The sequence below is a fragment of the Trachypithecus francoisi genome, unplaced genomic scaffold (assembly GCF_009764315.1).
Source record: "Trachypithecus francoisi isolate TF-2019V2 unplaced genomic scaffold, Tfra_2.0 Lachesis_group14, whole genome shotgun sequence".
NCBI classification, from domain to species: domain Eukaryota; kingdom Metazoa; phylum Chordata; class Mammalia; order Primates; family Cercopithecidae; genus Trachypithecus; species Trachypithecus francoisi.
The window spans coordinates 55368752-55389102 of NW_022681459.1; the positions used below are offsets into that span (position 1 = coordinate 55368752).

General features: G+C 58.8%; 1 protein-coding gene across 8 annotated transcripts in view; it reads right to left on the bottom strand.

Moving 5' to 3' along the window:
• Positions 1-20351, bottom strand: part of GRAMD4 (GRAM domain containing 4) — a 102062-nt gene that overhangs the window by 44344 nt on the left and 37367 nt on the right. For all 8 annotated transcript variants that reach the window (XM_033233556.1, XM_033233555.1, XM_033233560.1 and 5 more), the window contains one exon: positions 9735-9945. In XM_033233556.1, the coding sequence (XP_033089447.1) occupies positions 9735-9945 (211 nt within the window). The remainder of the gene's footprint in view (positions 1-9734; positions 9946-20351) is intronic.

Genomic DNA, 20351 nt, shown 5'->3' on the forward strand with positions numbered 1-20351 from the left:
CAGATGGGGCGATGGAGCCCCCAGCATAAGACCCGTGTCTGTCCACCCAGCCGACTCTGCTGGGGGCAGGGATAGCTCAGACAATGTGGATGTCCTCAGAGCCCTTGTAAGGCTGACTTTAAGAAACATCTTAAAAATGGAAACTGGAGGAGTGGTGCTTCGTCTCTTGATGGTAGTGATTCTGATCTCCTAGGGCTGTAGACAGAAGAAAATCCTGGAACTGTGCTGGCCCCGTGTGTCCAGCTGGCCATGCCAGAGCCAGGCCCTCACATCTGAGTGGAGGCTGGGGGTGCCTCCAAGAGCCACATTGAGTAGATCGGAGAGACTGGCCCCCGGGCAGAAGGGTCTGCTGGAACCGAGGTGAGCAAACTCCAAACAGTGGCCTTGTCGTCCTGTCTGCTCCACGAAAACCGCACCTCACAGCCCCAGCGAGCCACACCAAACTCCAAACAGCAGCCTTGTCGTCCTGTCTGCTCCACGAAAACCCCAGCTTACAGCCCCAGTGAGCCAGGACAGGCTCGAGTTACAGGCCACCGCTGCCGGATGCCTGGAGCCCAGGGGCTGGGCACAGGCGGCTGCTCCACATCCTGCTGATGGGACAGAAAGCAGGGACCACGCCCGGCACAGCCAGGCCTGCCTGGGCCCCACACTGGATGCCACACAGTCACCCTCCATGTTGCATCCTGCCAGGGACCTGGTGAGAGACAGCACACGAGTGAGTGCCCCACCACAGGATGGCAGGGACCCGATTTCTCCACCTGGGTCCCCAGACCTCCTCCTCCAGAGCCAGGTAATGGATGCGAGGCTTCGACGGGGCCGCCGGGAGCAGCACTGCAGTGGCTCCTTACACATGTATCACCCACGCCGTGGCCATAGCCCGGGAAGAAGGCGCTGGCTTCAGAAACCAGCAGCTTCTGGGCGGGGCACTCTGGTTGTGGCTGCCCTGTACTGGGTGCCCGACCTCCCACACTTTCAGCTACTCGGCTGCTGGGCAAGAGTTCCCAGGGGGTGAGCAGAGGCAGGGTGATTCTGTCTGTCCTGCCCGCTGGAGGGACCCTGTGGGTGCTGCTTGGGGTCTATCCCAGCACTGACAGACGAGGAACATGGGACGCCTGTTCCGGGAGGCCAGCGGAACCCAGGTGCTGGGAGCTGGGATCCCCCAAGCACCCGTCCAGGAGAGAAACTCTAAAAGAGTCCCGAGGAGGTCATACAACCCCACCTGTGCTCCAGCTGACGCAGCAGTGGACATGGGTCTGGGGCTCCAAGCTGACCTGGGAAGCTCACGACGCAGGTGCCAAGAGACTAGGACCCCAGCTGGGGCCCCAGGACATATACCGGGGGCTAAACATCCCCATGAAGGTGGCTCTGACATTGGCAGCCTGGAAAAGGTTCACCTCAGTGAGCAGGGGCCTGGGTGCCCCCACACGCAGCCAGGAGGAGGCACACTGCAAAGCCTGCAGCCAGACCCCCTGCACTGCCCTGGGCGGTTTCTCTCCAGTCCTCACCTTTCAGACACAGACCCTGGCATGTTTCAGACAGAATGAGAACATGCCTAGGACCTGCTCCAGAGTCATCCAGTGGCCGGGGGCGGGGCCAGGGAGGACACGGCTCCCCAGGACAGGAGTAGCCGGGGGAGGGCGGAGAGGACACGGCTCCCCAGGACAGGAGTAGCCAGGGGTGGTACCAACCATGAAGGGACAAAGAGCGCTTGGGCTCCCAGCCCGCTGCTCTCTAGTTCAAGTGTGTGGGATGTTTTGAATGTTTTCTATTATGATTTCTCTCTTTTTTTGGTGGGGGGGGGACGGTGAAGTCTCACTCTGTCGCCCAGGCTGGAGTGCAGTGACGTGATCTCGGCTCACTGCAACCTCCACCTCCCAGATTCAAGCGATTCTCCTGCCTCAGCCTCCCAAGTAGCTGGGATTACAGGCGCCTGCCACTATACTCGGTTAATTTTATTTTGTATTTTTAGTAGAGATGGGGTTTCACCATGTTGCCCAGGCTGGTCTTGAACTCCTAGCCTCAGGTGATCCACCTGCCTTGGCCTCCCAAAGTGCTGGGATTTCAGGCGTGGGTCACTGTGCCCAGCCCATTATGAATATTTTTGAAGATCTCAAACACAGAAACTGCGGGCCACGCGCTACGTGCTTGCCCCGACCCACTTGCCCCCACGTGCCTCGGGCAGTTCCGGGACCCCTGACCGAGGACCGAGGACCAGGCTGGCACCTGGCGCCTGCCTTTGCCCCTTCTCCTGCCATTCATCCACCCTCGCTCCTGCACAGCTGGGCACGCCCTCTGCCCCTTCGCTGAGTCTGCCTTGGGCTGGCTTTTGGACATGCACACCTATGGCTTCCTCTCCTCTGTCTCCCCTTCCTTAGATTTCTTATCGATGTACCTTCCAGAAGTTTCTTGCCATTTTCCTTGCATTTGAGTCAAACCTAGCCACCCTGCCCCCAGCAGTTGCAAGGCAAGGTCAGAGACAGGAACGTGCCTGTCCCAAGGAGAAGGAGGTCACAAACTCTGAGCTGAAATGAGACCCAGCAGCCGGAAACCTCTGCAGCCTCACTCCCCACCAAGGGAACCCCCCACACTCCCCCTGCCCTCGGCAGGGCCCACCTTCAAGAGACATTTTCCAAATACTCTGCTTACTCTTTCTGCTGACAATGCCTCCCTGCAGGTGCAGAGGACAGGTGTGTGCCTGGGGCCAGCGGGCCTGCTCCCCCTCAACTGTGCTGAGAGCATGGGCACCCAAGGGTGAGCCTGGCCAGAGGGTGGCCCAGGAGTAACGTGGCCCATGTAGGATGATGGAGGCCTGGCCTGGGAGACCTCAGTGCTTATCATGAATTTTCTAACCAGGAAGGTGGCCTAAACAACCACCAAGGACCCCAGGTCCCAGCCCCACGCTGAGGACAGAAAACACTCCCTGTACAGCCAGGACCCCCAGTGCCCACCCAGCCCGCCTCCTGCCCGCACCCCATGGACACCCTGCTCGGAACCAGGGGTTGCCTTTCCCACAACGGATTCCTCCTGGGATTCTCTCAGGTGATGCTGGAGAGAGAGGACTCCTTTCCTCTTGGTGACAAGGCAGGCTGGGGTCCCCAGGAAGCCAGTGGCCTTGGCCTCCTCTACCTGGGGACTCCTGTTGGCAGCAGTGGCAAGGACATCGACCCGTGGAGAAAGCAGAGCCGGCCAGAGCCCCCAGCTGCTGGGCTCCCGGGCCAGGAGCAGCCTTCATCACGTAGCCCCTGAAACAGCCCCACACAGCCAGTCCTTCCCTAGGAGAGACGTGAGCAAAGGCTGCCTGGAAGTCAGGGACGAAGACAGGGCAGGCATCCATGTCACCTCATCCAAGTCCCCACCTTCACTAGATGGGGGGCTCCCCAGGGAGGGCAGGACAGGGAGCCATACTTTAAACAGCGCTACTGCCACGGGAAACGTCCCAGCGCCCCAGCTCCAAACAGTACCCACCTGGGACAAGGAGGACAGACAATGCTGGCACTGGGGGCAGGGGAGGAAGGCCCACGGGCGGGCAGAGGGATGGAACCAGAGTAGCTGGGGCCCCCTGGCTTCTGAGGAGCCTGGGCTGTGGCACACTTTCGGGGAGGCCTGGGGAAAACAGTTGGACCATGCCACCCTTTTCTAGCACGTCAGCCCGGGCAGGGCTGCTTCCCGGAGGCTGAGGAGCTGGAGAGGAGCTTGGAGGCTCCCATCTGCCTCTGCCCACTCAGCCCCGCAAATAAGTGTGCTCTTCCCTCCCCATCCCCATCCCCATCCCCACCGGGCGGGGGACTGCGTGGGGCTCCACAATGGGCATGTGGCAAGGGGCCAGAGGCCTGCGTGAAAAAGCTCTGCCCAGTGCAGAGGCGGAAAATCCAGCTCCGCCACGCCCAGCACCCTCCCCAGCAAGCACAGGCAGCGTTGTGCGGGTGACCTGGCTCCATCCACATGCACCAACCCTGTCTCCGACAGCTGCTCCAGGTCCACGAAGGCTGGGCCCCATGGTCTCCACTCAGTCCTGGGATTCCGCAGCCCAGCTGGGAGCCACCTGGACACCAGGGTGGTGAGGACTGGCTCTGTGGGACTCACCAATGGACAAGGGGCCCGCTATTGGGACACAAGGCCCTGGGGTGCTGCCCTGAAATGCTGGGGTCTGAATCCTTCTGGAAGCCCTGTGGGGCCCTCCAGCTGACCCCTTCTCAGACCTCCAGAGGAGCCACCCTGAGCTGGAGTCAGAGGCCTGGACTCGGAACCCCAAGGGTGCAGGACACCAAGGCTGTGGCGCTGACACTATAAAACCAGAGTGCCGGGCCCGGCCATTTCTCAATTCTTCGGCTTTTCTAGAACTGTTTTCTCCAACTGTTGCCTCAACTGAAACCTGCAGCCCTCTCAAGATGGGGCATGGGTCTTCTGGGGACGTCTCCCATCTCCTGCCTCCTGGTCGGGGGTCACCCCAAACGCTGCCCCAGCCCTAAGCGTGCCCACCTCCTCCTCGCCACCTCTCCTTCCAGCCAGCACTGGCCACACAGTCACCCGTCTCTTCCGCCTTTATCTCCCCTTCCCAGCCCAGCCTCGTGGGCCCCCCAGGCCCATCCAGGGCCCCTCCAACCTTCCCCGCCGAAGCAGGTCTGGGTTCTACTCTCAGCCGCTTTGTCCCGGGACACAAACAGCCCACAACAAAAGGAAGCAGGAATGAAGGTGAGCACACCTGGAGGACATGGTGCTCGGTGACAGCAGCCAGAGACAAAAAGACACAGGCTGTGAGGTTCCACCCATCCCCCGTCCCCAGGAGATGTCCCCAGGAGACGAAAGGACACAGGCTGTGAGGTTCCACCCATCCCCAGTCCCCAGGAGTCACAATCAGAGACAGGAGGCAGAATGCAGGCTGGCAGACTGCCGGGGTGGGGCAGGGAGGAATTCCCCCCAGGGAGCTGGCGTGTGACAAGTCCTGGGCCTCAGTCTGGGATGAGGAAAGGTTCTGGAGGTGGAGGTGGAGGTGGTGATGGCAGCACAACAGAGGGTATGTGCTCCATGCCCCTGAACCACATGCTGACAGTGAAAACGAAAACGGTGCATTCTAAGCTTTGTATGTTACCATAACAAATAAAAAGAATGAAGCCTACATGTGTGCAAAGATGACCAACTTCCTGCATAAAAAAAGCCATGCAACCTACAGACTCGGCACTGCCGTCTCGCCCCTCAGGGCGGCAGAGAGAAAAGCCTGAGAACACCACGGAGGCCAGGGTGGGGGCACACGGCGCTCGTGGGGCTATGGAGGGTACACTGCAGAGGCCGGGGTGGGGGCACACGGCGCTCGTGGGGCTATGGAGGGTACACTGCAGAGGCCGGGGTGGGGGCACACGGCCCTCGTGGGGCTATGGAGGGTACACTGCAGAGGCCGGGGTGGGGGCACACGGCCCTCGTGGGGCTATGGAGGGTACACTGCAGAGGCCGGGGTGGGGGCACACGGCGCTCGTGGGGCTATGGAGGGTACACCGCACAGCTGCCAGGACCACCACAGAGGCACACTCAGTCCAGCACTTCCACCAAGGGTGTCGCAGCCCACGTGGGCACCACGCTGCCAGGAGTGATGGACGCTAAGAGCCACAAGCACCTGCGATCCCTGGGTGGGGACAGATGAGCTGAAGGGACAACACCCCAGGGTGAAATCCTGAGCCGCTGCCAAGAGTGAGGCTGTTTGGGGCCCCCCACGGAAGAGCTCCTGGAGCATTGGGAGAGGCGGTCAGAGCACCCCAGGCTGCAGGGCGGGCTCCTGTCTGAACCTGCCCCTCCAGGGAAACCCTCAGACCCTACCGGTGGGCACAGAGGATGGCACAGCTGCATGGGAGAAGACAGTGGGTCCTGGGAAAGGGAAACCTCAGGTCTCTGCATGGCCCAGCGAGACCGTGTGGAAACACGTGCACACAAAAACTCGATCACAAGCGTTCAGCCTTAATCATCACAGTCCAAGAGTGGGAACCGCCCAGGTGCCCACAACAGATCAATGAATAAAGACAACAGGCAGGGCATGGTGGCTCACGCCTGTAATCCCAGCACTTTAGGAGGCCGAGGCGGGTGGATTGCCTGAGCTCAGGAGTTCAAGATCAGCCTGGGCAACATGGCGAAATCCCGTCTCTACTAAAAATACAAAATATTAGCCGGATGTGGTGGTGTGCGCCTGTAGTCTCAGCTACTCGGGAGGCTGAGGCACGAGCATCGCTTGAACCTGGGAGGTGGAGGTTGCAGTGAGCCGAGATCACACCACTGCACTCCAGCCTGAGCAACAGAGACTGTCTCAAAAAAAAAAGAAAAAAGAAAAGAAAAAAGAAAAAGAAAATGTGGCCTGACCATATGACGAAACAGGTTCAGCCATAAAAAAGCAGGCGGCACCAATGCCCACTGCAGCACGGATGAACCTCCAGTCCCTTATGCAAGCAAAGGAGAGTCACTCGAGGCCACGTGTTCTCTGAGATGTCCCAAATGGGCAAATCCACAGACAGAAAGCAGGCTGGCGGCTGGCGGGGCTGGGGGCCGAGGGAAATGGGAGTGACTGCTAAAGGAATGGGGTCTCTCTCAGGTGCTAAAAATCTTCTAAAACTGTAGTAATTTAGGTCGCACAGCATTGTGAATACACTACTAATAGAAATCCCTGAATCGCACACTTCTCGTGGGTGAACTGTATACTGGCTGGGAACATCTCGATCAAGCTGTTATAAAACCAACCCCCAAGGTCTCTGTGCCTGAGCCCAGATCTCAGGATGCTTCTGGGAGGCTGCATGTCTGAAGAAGGCTGATGACAGGGGGGCTCGGAAGGAGCAGGGCAACGCTGCACAGCCCCCCACCCGGGGAGCCTTGTGAGCCTGGCCCGGAGCAGCGTCTACATGCTACGGGAATGAGGCCTCGCAAAGGAGCCCTGGAACCGGGAGGAGGGTTTAGCGAATCAATATTTCACGGTCATTAATAATTACAGCTCCCTGCAAGCTAACCACAAGCAAGATGCCAGCCACGCACGTTTCACTTAGTATCTCAATGAATCCTTAGAGCAGGCCTGGGGGTGGACGAGACTGCCATCCCCCTTAAAAGCTGAGGACACTGAGGCTCAGGTCCAGGTTAAACAGCTAAGGGGCTCAGCCTGGTCTCTGCGGTCAGCGCCTGACCTCCATTCAGCACGATGCCCCAAGCAGGGCCCTGCTCACCCACACTGGGAATCTCCTGGGATTCCGGACGTCCAAGTCCCTGTGGTGGTTTCTCCCTGCAGCCCCTCATAGCCTTGAGGAAGGGGGGCCCCAGTCCACAGGCTGACCTTGCCCTGGCCTCTGCAGCATTTGACCCTCCTCGGCAGGCTCCCTCTCAACTCAACATGCCCCCTCAAGCCCCCTTATGCCTCGTGGACCACCACCTGCCCACCAGAGCTGGTCGAGACCACGGCCTGCCTCTCCTGTGACCCCAGCAACTCCACCAGCACCATACCCTCTGCCACCCCCAGGAGTCACATTCTCCAAGCTACTCCCCAGACAATCACCCTGGAACAGCCAGTTCTGACAGTGACCCTGCCCCGCAGGGGCTCCCTGATGCCCCCCAAATCCAGATATTCTGCCCCAGGTGAAGACCCTCACGATCCTGCAGCCCTACCTCCTGCTGATCCAACCAGACCAACAGCTGCAACCCTGCACCTGCCCCCTCACTCCAGCCCTCCAGCTCACCCACCACGGCATGTCCAGGACCACGGCAACCCCAGGGAAAGGCTCTCCCCCGACAACAGCCTTGGCAAGCAAAGCCATCCAAACACGGGACACTAAATCACAGTCCCAGAATAAACACCCACGAGCTCTCCTAATTCCTCACCTCAACAGGAGCCCCAGGGCTGGACCGATGTTCCCCTGATAGCCACAGAAGCCAGGCCTGGTCCTGGAGGCACTGCGCCTCCAGAGTCACCTCCTGCGCAAACCTCGCCTTCCACCCACACCAAAGCCCCGGCCTGCCACACAGCACAAGGCCCCGGCACTGGTATCAGAACCTTCCGGCAGCCCAGTCCCACTATGCCAGCAGCTCTATGCAGAGACCACCCCTGGCAGGAGGCCCTTGGCCAGGCTGGTTGTTGGACCATCCCAGGGAGGGGCAGCACCAGGTGCCAGTTCCCATGTTCTTCCATGACAACAGCTGTGACCTGCACCAAAACGCCATGGGCAGGTACTGCTGGACTGTGTGGCCCGCCAAGGCCTCGTGGCTGGTCAACGGCTGGGGAGGATCCCCGGAGGCCAGGCCCTGGAGACCCTCTGCCCCACCCACTCCTCCCATGCCAGCCCCATCCGCCCCTCAGACACCTCGCACACACTCAGTCCGTCTCTGACCAGCCTGGGCAGGACACGAATCTGCCTGAGTCCACACTTGGCCCGGCCAGAGGACAGAGATGAAACCCTAGCCCACACCAGGGGATGAGGACAGGTACTCACAGGGTCCCTCAGGCGGGAGGGCCGCTACCTAGACAGCACCTGGAGCAGGAAAGACCGACGGCGGATAGGGAGCTGGGGAAACAGCCCCACTCCGGCCTTTGCGTGGGATCCCTGTCACCCCTCCCTGTTGAGCTTGGAACCATGTGTGTGTGGGGAGGGAGATTTTTGTTTCCGAGACACCCACCACTCAGCACAAAGACCACCATCGGAGAATCGTGGCCCACACCCTCCGTGCCAGCCCCAGCCAGAGGCGGATGAGACACAGCTCTCTGGTGAGGGCAGGCCCCTGCCGTTCTGCCACATAACCCGCACAAGGGCAGACACCCCGCCGGGGTCGCGGTCCACTCCCAGGACCATCCACGACCTTTGCCTGGGGACGGCCAATCCCTCAGGCTGGGCGCTCCATGCTCTGTGGTGACGCCCCAGGAAGCCAAGCGGCCCCCTCTGCCTGATTGGGCAGCGTCGAGAGAGCAGCAGCAGCGGTAAATTATTAATTCCTGCTGAGAGCAACGCACAGTCACTGTCCTGCTATAAAGCATTAGCAACGCGAGGAGCCAGGGGAGGCCGGCGCTCCCAGGCCACACCGGGAAAGAAGACCTGGCTCAGGGGATGGGAGAGGAAACCAGCCGGACATGGTGGGTGCACACTGGGAGGTGCTAGAGGCCACGCTGGGCCAGAGGAGGGGCCGCAGGGAACCCAGCCCACCATGCTATGGGACCCGCCCCGCCCCCCACCAAATGCAAGTTTCCGCAAGGCAGGGCCTGATCCTACCGGGCTCCCACCCAGGCCCCAGGGCCTAACTGAGGTGCTCCATGGGTATTTGCTGTCCCCCCAGCTGGCCACAGGCCCAGCCCTGACTCCGCGTGGCTGACGAGGGCCCAGGCTGGGCTCAGCCAGCTTTGGGGGCTGGAACGTGCACCTCGGCTTGACCAGAAGACAAGCCAGGCACCAGCGGCTTCCAGACAGTGCGCGCCCTGCTCCATCTGCATGTCAACGCCCCCAGGGCCAGGCCGAGGCTTCCACGTCACACGTGTGTGAGAAATCTGCCACCCACCCAGAAAAGCCAGTGAGGAAAACCAGTCCAGTCGCTGGTCAGACCTGGGCACACAGAAGGCCCGGCCCCAAAGGTCTGCAGGGGTCAGGGGCAGGTGAGATGGAGAGTCAGGCCCAGTCCGTCTCTGACCAGCATGGGCAGGACACGAATCTGCCTGAGTTCACGCGCAGCCCGGCCACAGAGGACGGGGATGACACCCCAGCCCACACCGGGGGACGAGGACAGGTACTCACAGGGTCCCTCAGCTCCTCGCTGTCCCGGGGCGAGGTCCGCGGCACCTTCAGGGGGATCTCGTCGCTGCATTCGGTGTCCGAGGCATTTGGAGACTCCGCTAGATCGAGGAAGTCATCTCTCTTGTGACCTCTGAACCTGATTTTGTCCAACCTCCTTAGCATGTTCAGCACTGAGCTCCTCTGCTTCACCCTAACATGACGCTCGGGTTCCCTGCAAGAGAGGGGCATGATCACTCTCCGCTCACCACCGTCCCTCCCACACACACCTCCAAGCCCCACGACCCAGCTCCCACATGCAGGGCACGACTAGTCCAGCTTTCCAAAGAAAACCCCCACCCAGAGACCCCCGCCCTGCACCCACCAGGTGGGGTCCTTGGCCACCCCACCCAGCCCAGCCTGGTCAGCACTGAGCTGCGTCCTTGCCTCCCACCAAGTAAGACCTCCGGCTTCCAGCAGGCAGAAGGAAGCCAGGGTTCTCAGCCTGGTTCAGCGGGGCGTGTGCAGGCACAAGGGAAGAATGCTGCTCTGGAACTGGGAAGGAGGGCCAGCCATGCTGAAAAGTTGCCTAACAAACCATCAAGAACGTGGTTAACGCGACAGCCACACACACCACCAGGACGGCAGCCACGCCTGGAAACCAGCAGATGTGTGTGCTAGGGATGCCTGGGTTGACTCTCTGCTGGACCGAGGGGACTTGGCCTCATGTCCCTCCCGCCTGCTCCACCTGGCCCCAGCTCCCAGGACTCCGCCCACACTGCTTCCTATGCCTAAAGCATGTTCCTACTCGCCATAAAACCAGGTTTGTACTCTGAGACACATTCCGATCGCACCACCTCCCAGAAGCCCTCCCAGAGACAGCAGGCTCAGGCACCCGAAGCCAGCTGTGCCTCCTGCCCCAGCCCCCATGCCTGCCTCCCACTCCAATTAACACAGAGGCCAGGTCACACTGAGGTGCGAGTCACTGTGCTGCATGAGGACACCTGTAATTCACACACCGGGTGCCAAAGGGCGGATATGCCATGGGATGTTGCTCCCCAAATCGCTGCCCCAACTGGCCAGCAACACCAAGGCACCCCCTAAAACCTGGGGGCCAGGATCAGTGGCCCACAGGAGGGGCCAGCTAGGCAGGCAGAGGACGGCACGCAGCTCCACGGCCTGGATGCCTCTCCCAAAACCCCGTCCCCAACTTGTGCAAGACGCCTGGGTCCCCGTGGGAGGACTGCTCTGCGCACGCCTGGGCTGAAAGCCTGTCCTGCCCCTGACCAGTTTTCTGAGCTGAAATTTTTGCCTCTGAAAAGGGAACGATACCAGTAAGGCAAAGGTATCCGGCAATTCAAGAAGACAGGGCGGCTGGGCCAGGCGCCAGGAGAGAGGGGCAGGGAGTGATCCCCGGCGGGGGCATTTCCCGAACTTCCTGCTTGGGGCGGGCAGCATGGCAGGGAGCACTGACAGCAGGGTCAGGTCCAGCCCCGATGTGCCCGCCCTGCCTCCCAAGCCTCCTCCGCTCTACTTGGCATCACAGTTTGTGGCAAGAAGTCTCACTAACAGTGAGGACCGAAGACGTAGAATGCACCAGAATCTGCTCTGAGCCACAGAGCCGCGGAGGCTCCCAGCATGTGAGGGGAAGGGAAGCACTTCTGGGATGCTTGAGTATCCCTGCTGCAAAACCCACAGGACACAGGCTCTACAGGGAACTGTCCTGTTGCCCAGTGCCCCTTGGAAGCTGGGAGGACCCCAGGAGGGGGCTGTGGGTGACAGGGAGGTAGCAACCGCTGCTCATAGCCTGGGTTGGGGGCGCAAAAGTCAGCCATTTGGAAAAATGTCCAATATAGGAGCTACAAATTGCAGAAGGACTAAAGGTTCAGTAAACTTAAAAACACACAAACCAAAAGAAAAGAGAACAGCTGGGCGCAGTGGCTCATGCCTGTCATCACAGTACTTTTGGAGGCTGAGGTAGGTGGATCACGAGGTCAGGAGATCGAGACCATCTGGCCAATATGGTGAAACCCCGTGTCTGCTAAAAATACAAACATTAGCCAGGCGTGGTGGTGGGCGCCTGTAGTCCCAGCTACTCAGGAGGCTGAGGCAGAGGAATCGCTTGAACCCAGGAGGTGGAGGCTGCAGTGAGCCAAGATCGCACCATTGTACTCCAGCCTGGGCAACACAGTGAGACTCCGTCACAAAAACAAAAAAGAAAGGGAACTTAATAGCTATCAAATCCCTAGAGAGAAGAAGATGGTAGTCTATATTAAGAGACTGAGAAAAAAGCCACAAAGTAAAAAAGTCTAACAGGCAACCAGACAAAAGTAAAAAGCTCTCATTTGTAAAAAAAAGTAAAAAATTTCAAAATATGCTATAAAACAAGGAATATAAGTAGCAAATATGATAGATGAAGGATTAATATTCATGTTACAGGACTGCTTGACTAGGCCCGGTGCAGTGGCTCGCACCTGTAATCCCAGCATTTTGTGAGGCCGAGGCGAGTGGATCACTTGAGGTCAGGAGTTCGAAACCAGACTGGTCAACATGGTGAAACCCCGTCTCTGCTAGAAATACAAAAATTAGCTAGGTGAGGTGATGTGCGCCTATAATCCCAGCTACTCAGGAGGATGAGACAGGAGAATGGCTTGAACCCAGGAGGTAGAGGTTGCAGTGAGCCGAGATCGCGCCACTGTGCTCCAGCCTGGGTGACAGAGCAAGACTTCATTAAAAAAAAAGGGGGCAGCCTGACAATGTAGTCAATGTAGGAAAAATGACAAGACCATCTCCTAATGTGTGAAAACCTTCAAGTTCACTAGAAAGGAAACTAGGCCGGTGATGGCTCACGCCTGTAATCCCAGCACTTTGGGAGGACGAGATGGGCGGATCATGAGGTCAGGAGATCGAGATCATCCTGGTTAACACAGCGAAACCCTGTCTCTACTAAAAATACAAAAAAATTAGTTGGGCCTGGTGGTGGGTGCCTGTAGTCCCAGCTACTGGGGAGGCTGAGGCAGGAGAATTACTTGAACCTGGGAGGCGGAGCTTGCAGTGAGGAAAGATCGCGCCACTGCACTCCAGCCTGGGCAACAGAGTAAGACTCTGTCTCAAAAAAAAAAAAAAAAGAAAGGAAACTAAAGCTAACCTGGGCTGCGGAATGTGACAGAGCAAGCACACAGATGCCCCCTGAACCGGCGACTCCGCAGATCAGTACCGGACCAAGCTCGAGAAGCGGAGGTCTGGCGGGGGAAGCGCGTCACATACCATCCATCAAGACCAGCAGGGCAGGGGGTCCTGGAACACCCTGGCAGACCCACACAGGACCCCGTCCTTGTGAAGGGACAAAGGTAACTAAAAACGGGACCCTCCTGTGGCCGCTGTTATAGCAAACAGGTGTGTGAAGAGACTGGGGCGCTATGGGGCCAGGCGTCAGGAGTATGGGCTTATGGTGGTCGTTAACAATTCTCTCTCCAAATCTCCTAAAATGCCCATTACTTCTTTTCCCACAATATTTTTAAATTATGGTAAAACACACATAAAATAAATCTTACCAACTTCACCAGTTTTTGTTTTGTTTTGTTTTGTTTTTTAAGAGACAGAGTCTAACTCTGTCGCCCAGGCTGGAGTGCAATGGCACGATCTTGGCTCACTGCAAGCTCCGCCTCCTGGGTTCATGCCATTCTCCTGCCTCAGCCTCCTGAGCAGCTGGGACCACAGGCACCCGCCACCACTCCCAGCTAATTTTTTGTATTTAGTAGAGACGGAGTTTCACCGTGTTAGCCAGGATGGTCTTGATTTCCTGACCTCGTGAGCCACCCGCCTCAGCCTCCCAAAGTGCTGGGATTACAGGTGTGAGCCACCGCGCCCGGCCCAACTTCACCAGTTTTTAGTGTGCAGTTCCGTGGCATAAATTCCATCTGTCATGCTGCGCAGCTGCCTCCAGACTCATCTTGTCTAACTGAAACTCTGCTCACTGAACAGGAACTCCCATGCCCTCCCCAAGTCCCTGGTAACCACCATTTTTACTGCTTTTTAATGTTTAAAAGGGAAGGATGAACATGCTAGGGGAAATGTAACAATGTAAAACTTACTTCCTTCCATTTTCAAAAAGCCCGGTGAGTCCCCCTCCTGGGAGCACAGCTGAGAGGGAGGAGGAGGGGGCAACCTGGGCGCTGGGGCCCGCAGGCCCTGGGTAAGGCACCGAGCTAGCCTCCACCCAAGGAAAACGGGGGCCACGCTCAGACACACACAGAGCTCTTGGCTGCCTGCAGAGCTCTGGGCAGAGGACGGCCCCCTTGTCTGGGAGGCTCTAATTCCAGCCTTCCCAATCACCTCAGGCAAGCAAATGAGGCACTGAGAGAGGGGACAAAAGCCCTGAGTGTCCCGCCTGTCACCATCAGAATGCAATGCGTGTCCGGCTACTCTTCAGTCCGCTCTCCCAAACCTAGGATCCTCCGGCTGGATGGCTCACAGCAGCCCTTGGGGAGGGCATCCACACATTAGGGTCCTAGAGGACTCTGCTCTCAGCCCCACTGACCTCACCACCCTCCTCACCCAACTCCCTGGGTCCACCAAAAAGACAGACTTTTCAAGCTTCAGTCAGTGAAAAATCAAACTCCATGTCATGACACATGTCACGACACACCGCCAGGGATGGGCCCGGGCTACGCTTCCAGCCTGCGCCTGTGCCGGGCTGGGGGTGTCCTCCACAGCCACACGGGAAGCCCCTGCACTGTGCTGAAGAGTGCTCCACTCTACACCAGGGTGACTTCATCTCAATGACATCTGCAAAGAGCCATTTCCAAGTAAGGTTGGGTCCAAAAGTACCAGGGGGACATGAATTTTGGGGGAGGACGCTGTTACCCAGCACACCCCCAACTTACAGATGCAGAAACCAAGGCCTGTCTACACACTGACCATAGCTCCAGGCTGCAGGCTGCACCTCAGGCCAGACCCGGGTCTCCCCATGCTGCCCACCTGCATCTCACCTGCACCTTCCACCCCGCGCGCTGCAACTGCACATCCCCCACCAGACGGCCCCTGCCCTCCCTACTTCCAGCTGCCCATCCCCACCCCCTCCACGGTCCCTGGAGGAAGCCCAGCTCCTCAGCCTGCAGCCCAGCCACTCTCCCCAGAACCGGCCACTCCACCTGCACCTACAGGCCCACCCCCGGCAGCCCAGGGCCCCTGCGACTCTGAGCCATGCGGCCCTCTCAGACTGGCCTTCTTTCCCCTCGTCCTATATCAGGTTCTGAGAGGCTCCTTCTCTTGCCGCCCCCTTGACGACGCCAGGTTCTCAGGAGGCCTCCGCCCTTCCTCACTGGACCCTCCACCCCGGGCTGCGCAGGTGCTCTCCCAGTGGGTCTGGCCTGCACCAGCCTTGGGAGAGAGCCTGCCTTTCAAGATCGAGATAGCTCCGAAGAGCACACAGTACCCGGGACCACTGCCCCAGAGAGTAGCAGCTTTTCCCAAGGCTGGGTCTTCCACTAAGATGAGACCTACCATGTCCCCCGGCCCCTGCCCCCTGCCCCCTGCCCCTACCTCCATCCGTCTCAGATATATCCAGAAACACTCTTGCACTGTGGCTCCTCCAGATCCTGGCCCAGAACCAGGATGTACTGTGAGGACCAGGAACCAGAGCCTCCAAGCCGCCTAACACCAGCAGGCACAGAGAGGGTGGTGCCTGCTGCCCTGGAGCCTGGAGGACCCCAGTCCTGTGCACCAGAGCAGAGCAGCAGGGCTCACCATGGCTGTCCAGGTTCTCCCAGGATCCCCCAGGCTCAGGGCAGTGCCCGGCCAGGCTCCTGGACCTCTCTGCAAGCAGGACAGAATTGGGCCAGCCAGCCCTGGGACACAAAAGCATGCTGCTCTGGAAACCACTGAATTGCTTCTGGTCACACAAAGGCGACAGTGTCTAGGGAACACCGGACTTGGAAACCGCAAAGGATTTTATTTCCCCCTCCCCAGCCCAACAGAGAAAAAAAAAAAAAAAGTGGTTCCTGGTCTCTGGCACTTGCCCTGAGCTGTGTCTCCCTCACACCATCTCCCCTGCTAAAGCTCCTCTCCGAGTTCTGGGTCCCTGGATCACAGTGACCTCCACATCAGGGCCCAGCTGCCAGTACGCCCTTCATCCCCTTATTATCTGGCGGCTCTCCCGCTGATCCTGGGATAAACAGCATCCGCTTTCCCACAGCCGCCAGCCCTCCTAAGCAATGTCCCTGAAGGACTCGCAGATGTTGAACAAAACAGGCACACCACCCCCGCCCCCACTGCATGGGCTCCAGCCCCCGCCTGGCCCTCCTTCAAGTCTCAGTCCCCTAGGGAAGGTAGCCCCTAAACCTCACTGTCAGAAAAGCCTGGGATGGAGGTTAGACCAGCAGCTGGACAGTCAACCTGGACGGCTGGAGAGGATGTGAGGATGAGGCAGCCGGCAGATGCCAAGGCTTTGGAGAGTGAACAGGAGGACCGGGGACAGGGGCCAGCAAAGAAGGCCTGGTTCTACCAATACCCCAACGCCAGCCAGGCACTGGGACTCAGGCCTGTAATCCCAGCACTTTGAGAGGCTGAGGTGGGCAACATAGTGGCACAAAAAGTGAAATAAGAACACCGGCCAGCGCGGTGGTGCGTGTCTATAGTCCCAGTTGCTCAGAAGGCTGAGGCAGCAGGATCGCCTGGGAACCTGGGAGTTTGAGGCTGCGGTGAACCACGATCGTACCACTGCACTCCAGCCTGGGTGAGAGCCAGACCTTGTCTCTAAGAACAAAACAGAAACATCCACCCCAGTGTCCCCATGCTTACAGCCACACACTTGCACCTCCCTAACTCCCAATGCAAAGAGAGGCCCAAGGACCCAAGCACACACGCGGCTCCCTGGGCCCCTCCGGGGTCCTGAGACTGCAGATCCTGCGCTTCCGGCCCCTGCCCGGCCTCGGCCACTGGGGTTCCAACATCAGCCTCAAGAGGTCAGCTGACATCGGATGACGTGTGCTGCCCCAAACTCAAGGCTTGCCCATGAGTCTCATCCCCTCCCTGGATTCAGGCCTCAGTCCTGCCCGCTGGGCACAGTCAGGCAGCCTCGAATGCTGACATACATATCTGGGTGTTCAGCTGCTCTCAACCCTCTGCCCCCTGACCTGGCCTCCCTGCAGGCTCCGAGCTGGATAGCTCACCAGTATCTCAACTATGCCACACCTGGCACAGGCTCGGGTCTCAAGGGGCACTCTGATTGGATGGCACCGTGTTCACCAGCTGCCTGGGTGAAACCCTCAAGAGCCCTTGATAGCCTCTTCCTCACTTCACTGCCAACCTGCAGCGCATGCTGGCCGCCCACCTCCAGACAGGGCTGCACATCTGTCCACCTCTCTCCATCCCTCCAGCCTGGTCCAGGCAGCCGCGTGCCTCCCCTCTCCCCATCCCTCCAGCCTGGTCCAGGCAGCCGCGTGCCTCTCATCTCCCGACCACCCCAGCCTGGTCCAGGCAGCCGTGTGCCTCCTGAAGCCTTCTCCACACGGCAAGCATGGTGACGCTTTCAAAGGGGAAATCAGCCCCTGCAGCACCCCTGCCAAACCTCTCCAGGGGCTTCCGTGCACCCGGGTCCATGTGGCTGCTCCACCGACACCCTCATCAGCCCTGGCTCCTCGAGGCTTGACTGCAGCTCTGCTGAGCCCCTTTGGAACCCTCCGACCTCCGCCTCTGTCCCCACTGCAGGGCCGGACATGTTTGACTCTGACCCCATTCCCCAGGCACCGCCCGCTGTCACTCCACCCTCCTGTTTGGTTTGACGTGGGGTCCTTGGAGTGTCCTGATGGCTTCCTTGTTGAGCGCTTGTGCCTCCAGCCCTGCTTGGTTGGAACCCGCCTGGTGCTCCCCCAGGGCAGGGGCTGTGTCTGGCTAAGCCTCCGGGAGCTCGGTTCTGCCGGGGATGCTCAGGTGGACTCGAGCTGCAGGTGCCCGAGTCTCCCTCTGCAGAGCTTGGCACGTGGTGGGCAGTGACAGACACTTGTTCAGAGAGTGAGGGACTGACGCACGAAGGCGGCCCAGATGCCACAGCTGGGGGGTCCCCACCAGCCTGGGCCCCCAGTCACCAGCTAAAGCTCAGCTTCTTTCCTCTGCCAGAGGCTTCAAGAGAATGGGACACCCATGGACTCTGCCTTGGGCGCTGCCAAAGCACAGCGTCCCCGAACACATACAAACTTTGACTCTAAGCCTTCAGTGATCTGGGATGTTTCTCCAGGAAGAAACTTGAATTCCTTCCTTTGGCAAAATATCTTCAGGCTTGAGTCATACGAGGGTCAGGCTGGAACCCCGTGTGGGGAGCTGAGCCTTCTGCACTGTGACAGGAAAGCCACCCGGGGAGCCAGGGAGCAGGCCCAGGGCTAAGCACACCCTGGGGTGTTAATGCCAGCACAGTGTACGGCCTGCTCTGGGGCCCCTTGCCAGCGTGGCCCAGGAGACATAGTCAGGAAGACTGGGAGGGCCAGGAGAGGACTACGTGAGCCTCCACTTCCTCCTCTGTGCAATGGGATCCTGCCTAGGCCTGGGGAGGAAAGAGCTGGTTAATGCTTGAGGACCCAACACAGGGGAACCTATACACACAGGAGAACCCACATGCACAAGGGAACCTACATGCACAGGGGAACCTACACGCAGGGGAACTTACACACACAGGAGAACGCACACGCACAAGGGAACCTACACGTACAGGGGAACCTACAGACAGGGGGGCTTACACGCACAGGGGAACCTACACACGGGGGAACCTACACACACAGGAGAACCTACACACGGGGGAACCTACACACAGGGGAACCTACACACGGGGGAACCTACACACACAGGAGAACCTACACACGGGGGAACCTACACACAGGGGAACCTACACACGGGGGAACCTACACACACAGGAGAACCTACACACGGGGGAACCTACACACAGGGGAACCTACACACGGGGGAACCTACACACAGGGGAATCCACACACAGGGGAACCTACATGCACAGGGGAACCTACACACGGGGGAACCTACACACAGGGGAATCTACACACAGGGGAACCTACACACAGGGGAACCTACATGCACAGGGGAACCTACACACAGGGGAACCTACATGCACAGGGGAACCCACACACGGGGGAACCTACACACGGGGGAACCTACACACGGGGGAACCTACACACAGGGGAATCTACACGCACAGGGGAACCTACACACGGGGGAACCTACACACAGGGGAATCCACACAGGGGAACCTACACGCACAAAAGAACCCACACACGGGGGAACCTACACACAGGGGAATCTACACACGGGGGAACCTACACACTGGGGAACCTACACACACAGGGGAACCTACACACGGGGGAACCTACACACACAGGAGAACCTACACACGGGGGAACCTACACACACAGGAGAACCTACACACAGGGGAACCCACACACGGGGGAACCTACACGCACAGGAGAACCTACACACGGGGGAACCTACACACAGGGGAATCTACACGCACAGGGGAACCTACACACGGGTGAACCTACACACACAGGAGAACCTACACACGGGGGAACCTACACACAGGGGAATCCACACACAGGGAAACCTACACACAGGGGAACCTACACGCACAGGGGAACCTACACACAGGGGAATCCACACACAGGGGAACCTACACACTGGGGAACCTACACGCACAGGGGAACCTACACACAGGGGAATCCACACACAGGGGAACCTACACACTGGGGAACCTACACGCACAGGGGAACCTACACACGGGGGAACCTACACGCACAGGGGAACCTACACACGGGGGAACCTACACACGGGGGAACCCACACACGGGGGAACCTACACACTGGGGAACCTACACGCACAGGGGAACCTACACACGGGGGAACCTACACGCACAGGGGAACCTACACGCACAGGGGAACCTACACGCACAAGGGAACCTACATGCACAGGGGAACCTACACACGGGGTACCCTTCACACGGGGGAACCCACACGCACAGGCACATGCCCCATGTTGACTACCTGCGGCACGTATCTGCAAATAATCATGAAATGTGCGCTACTCATAAAGTGTAAATTCTGGACAGACAACTGACTCTCACAGAATGCTTTCATGAATTTGTGCTGAAATCTTATCTCCATGGTTGGCCCCTGGCAGCCACCACCAGTGAGCACCACACGGATGCTGACTGGTATTTCTGTTTCCGTTTACAAACCACAACAAAGGTGGAAAGGAGACATGCAGGGGAATGTCACCTATTAGTCTACGACACAGGAAATGTCCTTGCTGAACGAGGTAGCTGCTTTCCAATGGCAGCATATTTTCACAAGGCTTTTACGCCATTCGTAATGAATGGCTACAGATATCACACAATTTTTAGCTTCATCTGCACGTTAACACTTTCCTCATCACTTTGGCAAGTCTAGACAACCAACACAAGAAGCGAGGCCCTGAGTGGCGGCAGCGCCCCGCCCTTGGTGCACACACTCCCGCCCTACCAGCGGCCATCATCGCACAGAGTTTCCGCCACACACGCGGCAGGCCCAGGGAACCTCGGCAGCACACGCAATAGTAAAATGCAATCAAATAATTCAGAAGCGATGGGGTTTGAGTATTCAATGC